The sequence below is a fragment of the Sinocyclocheilus grahami genome, unplaced genomic scaffold, assembly GCF_001515645.1.
Source record: "Sinocyclocheilus grahami isolate Dianchi unplaced genomic scaffold, SAMN03320097.WGS_v1.1 scaffold7274.1, whole genome shotgun sequence".
Taxonomy (NCBI): domain Eukaryota; kingdom Metazoa; phylum Chordata; class Actinopteri; order Cypriniformes; family Cyprinidae; genus Sinocyclocheilus; species Sinocyclocheilus grahami.
This window is the reverse complement of record NW_015511380.1, coordinates 1,407-6,415: the sequence shown is the minus strand read 5'-3', so window position 1 is coordinate 6,415 and position 5,009 is coordinate 1,407. Positions and strand designations below refer to the sequence as shown.

Sequence of the window (5,009 nt, the reverse complement as noted above, 5' to 3'; positions counted from 1 at the left end):
GAAAAAATGTTTATAAATATAAACTATCCATGCAACTGATTGTTCATAATGGACACCTAAAAAATTCAAAGGGTCACACGTTTGTTATGAAGCTGACTGTGAATTATTTGTCTGAATATCTGTTGTTCTGCTTTCCATACCTTGTTTTTGGTGTGTAGAAATTTCCCCCACTCTTCTCCATCCACTCCTTTGGGAAACAACATTGACAATGACATTATCAGTGACACAATACTAGGTCACATAACTTTTACTTTCTTCGGAGAGTTTACTCTGCTAAGTAGGATAGGCTTTTGTTTCACAAAAACGTTTTTCAAAAGCACCAGTACAGCAAATTAAACAAAAACTGCTACAAAACAAAGGCCAAGTGCAGTGCATTGTGGTGGGAAACAACATTGACAATGACATTATCAGTGACACAATACTAGGTCACATAACTTTTACTTTCTTCGGAGAGTTTACTCTGCTAAGTAGGATAGGCTTTTGTTTCACAAAAACGTTTTTCAAAAGCACCAGTACAGCAAATTAAACAAAAACTGCTACAAAACAAAGGCCAAGTGCAGTGCATTGTGGGTAGCACAGCATAACTAGCTTATTCTAACACACACTGTCCTAATAAAGACTTTGAATCTTCACTACATGGTGACATTTAAATAGCAATTGATGACTGTTAGAGAGTTATTAGTAAGTAAACAGACATTCAGAGTCCCAAATCGCTCATACTCACCACTTCAAATCTGAAACTGAAACTGGATTGTATGCTAAATTCTTCAGTCTTGGCTTGTTTAAGTTAAGCCATTGCATTGGCAGCGTAACCAAAGCTTATAATCAAATAATGGAAGCAGGATGAGGAAAAGCACAAAGCTGCTCAACACAAGCAAAAGGGCAAGGAACAAGGAAAAGGAGACCTTTGTAAAGGCGCCCATTTTTCCACACACTGGGGTCTGTGTTTAAAGAGAGATGACAGAGGGTTAGCCTGCAGCAATGCAGTCTTTATAGGACTCTAGAGTAGCCAAAACCACACAAATGCAGACGCCCATGCTAAAAGCTTCATCTATGGATTCTTATGAACTAGATTATTTGTTTTTTCACATATTTTATTTAAACAAACAGCACACAAGAATAAATTGACTCGGATCACTACCTTTCCCTTTCTCTTTTGACTTAGTACCTGACACCACTGCATCGCGATTGATTGAGCAACCAAATTAGAAACAAAGCAGCACCGAGAAACCTAAATCCCACAGACACACACTGCAGGTCATTAATTCATGCTTTTCTGAAATACAATTAGAAAAAAGCAGATACCGTTCTCCTCGCTGGTCTTTCTTCTGTCCTCGGGGTCTACGTGCACCAGCTGGAGGATGAGAGGCCTGCGGGTGACGATGCCCGTCCCACGGGGCAGGAGGTCTTTGCCAACTAAACTCTCCAGCACTGAACTCTTCCCGCTGCTCTGTGATTGAAATGAACCACAAAAACAAAGAAAGTCAGTACTGACTAAATACACCTGGATTTCTGAACATTTAGACCTAGTTAAGAAAAAAATATGATTGAAGCAACTAAAAGTTCACTTTGTTGATCAAACCAGTACCTTGACAGTTTAACCCTACTGCATCATATTTGAATTTCTAAAGCCTCTAAATGATCAACATGATCAAAACTGTCAAAAAACCTGTTATACACAATCTACTACATGCCTTCTGCCATCTGACTGATAGTTTATACGTTTCATAAAGTAAAAAGCCTTTTAGTCTAATTGTAATTTTTGAGAAACATTTATCTTTTCATCCCTTAATCATCATTGTATTGCATTGCATTATGTTTTGCCCCCACAATAAAAACTACAGCTTTAATTATTAAACCAAACATTTAAATATCATCTTACTAAGACATATTATTGGGAGATAAAGTGTGACAACTGATATTGCTATGCATTTTAATAGTCTGTTATACGGTTTTAAATAATCTCATTTCAATCTCATCACTATTTTTTAGCTATATAAATAATAAGATCAGCATTAAATTAAATATTTGCTCAGTTTGGGACTCTGGATAAAATTGAAGTTTTTTTTCCTCCTCAAATGTGAGTTTATATTACCACTATATGAGCCATAAAAGCCCGATATTATACAAAAAATGAAATACACATGCAAACTTTATTTTTATTTCATATGTCAGACTTTACAGGGTTAAGACACTTTCTTGGGCACACAGACAGCCATATCCTCTTAAGTGGTCAATGAAAGTCCCTGCTTTAAGACTCGTTAAACTTATTATACCTTAAGAAACTCTTCTTCTTCATGAGTCATCCATTAAAAATCTATCACAATACTATCAAGTATGCAATACTTCCATAACGAAATGATGCAGATATCTTGTGTAATATTAGAATGGAAAATATCCACAATCTTTTTTACCTTAGTTCTGCTCTATCCATTTTGCCCTTCATGTACAGTGAGTACTGCAGCTGTCCAGTCCAAACATGCTGCCAGAACTGTCAAGTTCTGACCGACTATGCCGCATCTCTTCATGTGTTAGCTACTGTACTCAGATCAATACAACCCTAAAACTCACTTTGTGATATTGCTGATACTGTTAAAACATAAACACATTCCTAACCTAATAGTAGGAATTTTCACATAATATGCCTGTGAAGTCAATTATTCAAATAGGAATCAGGAAACAAGCGAGGACTTGCGTTAGCACGCTAGTTAGCTGGACAGCGCTGATAAAGCTCGCTGCAGATTTTGATTGTATTGTCTTAATTTTCGGTACATTTAATGCGACATTCGTTTATTTGTCGTTGACCTTGCCATGTGTAACATTATATAAAAAATATCGCAACAATAAATAAATAAATGTAGCTAATACTAGGCTGTGTTTCAAAACAAGTGAACTGCCTAGCTAGGGGGCTTCACAGGCGCACTCGAACTTTAGATACCATTCCGAACTTTGGCGCCCAAAAATGCTGTCTACGTAGGTACCTCACTAGGTTTTGAGACACTGCCATAGACCTGTTTCAATCTGAATGGAAACCGCAGCTAAAACATTACCTGCGTTCCCACCACTGCAATCTGAGGCAGCTGGATAACATCCGCCCCGACAGTGTTAAAAACATCCTGGAGTTTGTTAATGACAGGAATAAGAGCCTCCATCGCGTTGACGATCTCTTCCCCTGTCAAAATGAATGAGCTAAGGCGAATACCCCGGCTAAACACGGCACAAAGTCATCCAATGTCCCTCACAGTGGCACCATGAACCGGCCGCGGAAAAAACGGAGCCCCGGTGCATTATGGGACTTGTAGTTTTAGACGAGACAACAGCTGTTGGCCCACTTTTGAATTTTCTGGAAATAAACTACATTTCCAAGCATTGTTCTGAGTGAATGCGCCAAGGCAACCGTAACCATGGGGTGCAACAAAAATATTTTGGAGCTTTAGGAAAACATGTCGAGGTAGCGCTGAACACAGTTAAAGTGGCAATATTACATAAATTATGACACATGTAGACACGTGGTGTTATTAATATGGTTATCTGAACAACTATAACTTACATCAAGATAAATGTTTTTACTAACTTTAAGTCGATTAACATTTAAATATATATACAGTATATATATATATCTATATATAGATAAGAGCCTTTTAATGTAACATTTGTACACACAAAACATGTATTTTACAATCAAAATGTTATGTCAATTCAAGTTTACTGAGGGTGCTAAAAATGCTCCATTATCAATATATATTTGTGTTAAATGAAAATCCTAAAGAAAAAGTCCATCAAACACATAATTTTCAACTCTATTTATTGTTAACCCAAGTATACATACATCTGGGTTCAAATTGTCCATTTCAGATTTATTTTTCATCCATAGGATTACAATAAAGAAAGTGCCAGATGAGTCTACCGAGACTCATTTCATAACAACAATGTCAGCGGGTAACAGTTAAAATGACATGAGAACTGCCTTTAAATATTGCACAGGATTATTCAACAAAACAGGTCACAGGTGAAGTCATACAGCAGCACAGCTGAGTTCTACATCGTACTTACAAAAAGAAAAAACATTGTCAGGCAAATGCTAAGTTGGAACATTCCCCTTGCCTTTTTTATTTTAGGGGTAACGCTGCCGTATAAAAACAATCTCAACTCGTATGTTTTGTTACAAACATACTCCATGTTCAGCCAAAATACACTTTCAGAGAACAACGTCAGACTTGTTGTACTTTCCTAAAACAAAAGCTGTTTACAAACCCAACCGGGTGACCGATGTCCACGACAAAAACTGAGACCTACTTTCTCTCAGCCATGCAAACTATAATACACATGGTCATAAAAGTGCTCCAACCTGATTACATTAAACTCAGTCTACCACAATGAGTGGGAAAGGCACCTCTCTATCTAACAAGTCGGAGTTTGAAAGAAACGACTTCAATATAATGAACTATATTATTAACATTTGTTAAGCTTCACATAAAAATAAGAGACCAGTTCATGAAGATGTGAATCTCAAAGATCCATACCATGAGCATTCAACACCAACACAAATTATACAACCTTGGATAAGAAGAGAAGATAATGGAAGAGCTAAATGATCGGTCTGATGCTTTCATCAAATTATGATTCAGGATTTCAGCACATTTGTTCTTTCAGTATAGTAGGAGATTTTAGTCGCCAACTAGGCATGAATTTCTTTTTTGTGCGTATAACAACTTGTTTCATATGATCGAGAAAGTGCAATTTAAACATTAATGCACACTAATATTAGAGGGTCATAAAATGTAGTTCGTTATTATTAACAAATTAATGACCATTTCATTTTTTTTATTTAGTGCCGCAGGGATGAAAGCAAACTCATAAAACCCCTAAAACTAGACTCTCAGGCTATTAAAGGAATGGTTCACTCAAAAATTAAAATATGCTGAAAATACATATTTCTGCAGTGAATGGGTGCCGTCAGAATGAAAGCACAACTCCAGTCCAACAATTAATGTCTTGTGAAGTGAAAA

At 36.6% G+C, this 5,009-nt stretch overlaps 1 protein-coding gene across 1 annotated transcript in view; it reads right to left on the bottom strand.

The window, feature by feature from the left end:
* LOC107577797 (dynamin-1-like protein) overlaps nt 1-3,269 on the bottom strand; it is a 6,657-nt gene extending 3,388 nt beyond the window's left edge. Inside the window, exons 1-3 of the mRNA XM_016263832.1 lie at nt 3,051-3,269; nt 1,306-1,450; nt 141-187 (exon numbers count right to left, since the gene is read on the bottom strand). Of these exons, the coding sequence (XP_016119318.1) occupies nt 141-187; nt 1,306-1,450; nt 3,051-3,152 (294 nt within the window). The 5' untranslated portion in view covers nt 3,153-3,269. The remainder of the gene's footprint in view (nt 1-140; nt 188-1,305; nt 1,451-3,050) is intronic.
* Between the last annotated feature and the right edge of the window lie 1,740 nt (nt 3,270-5,009).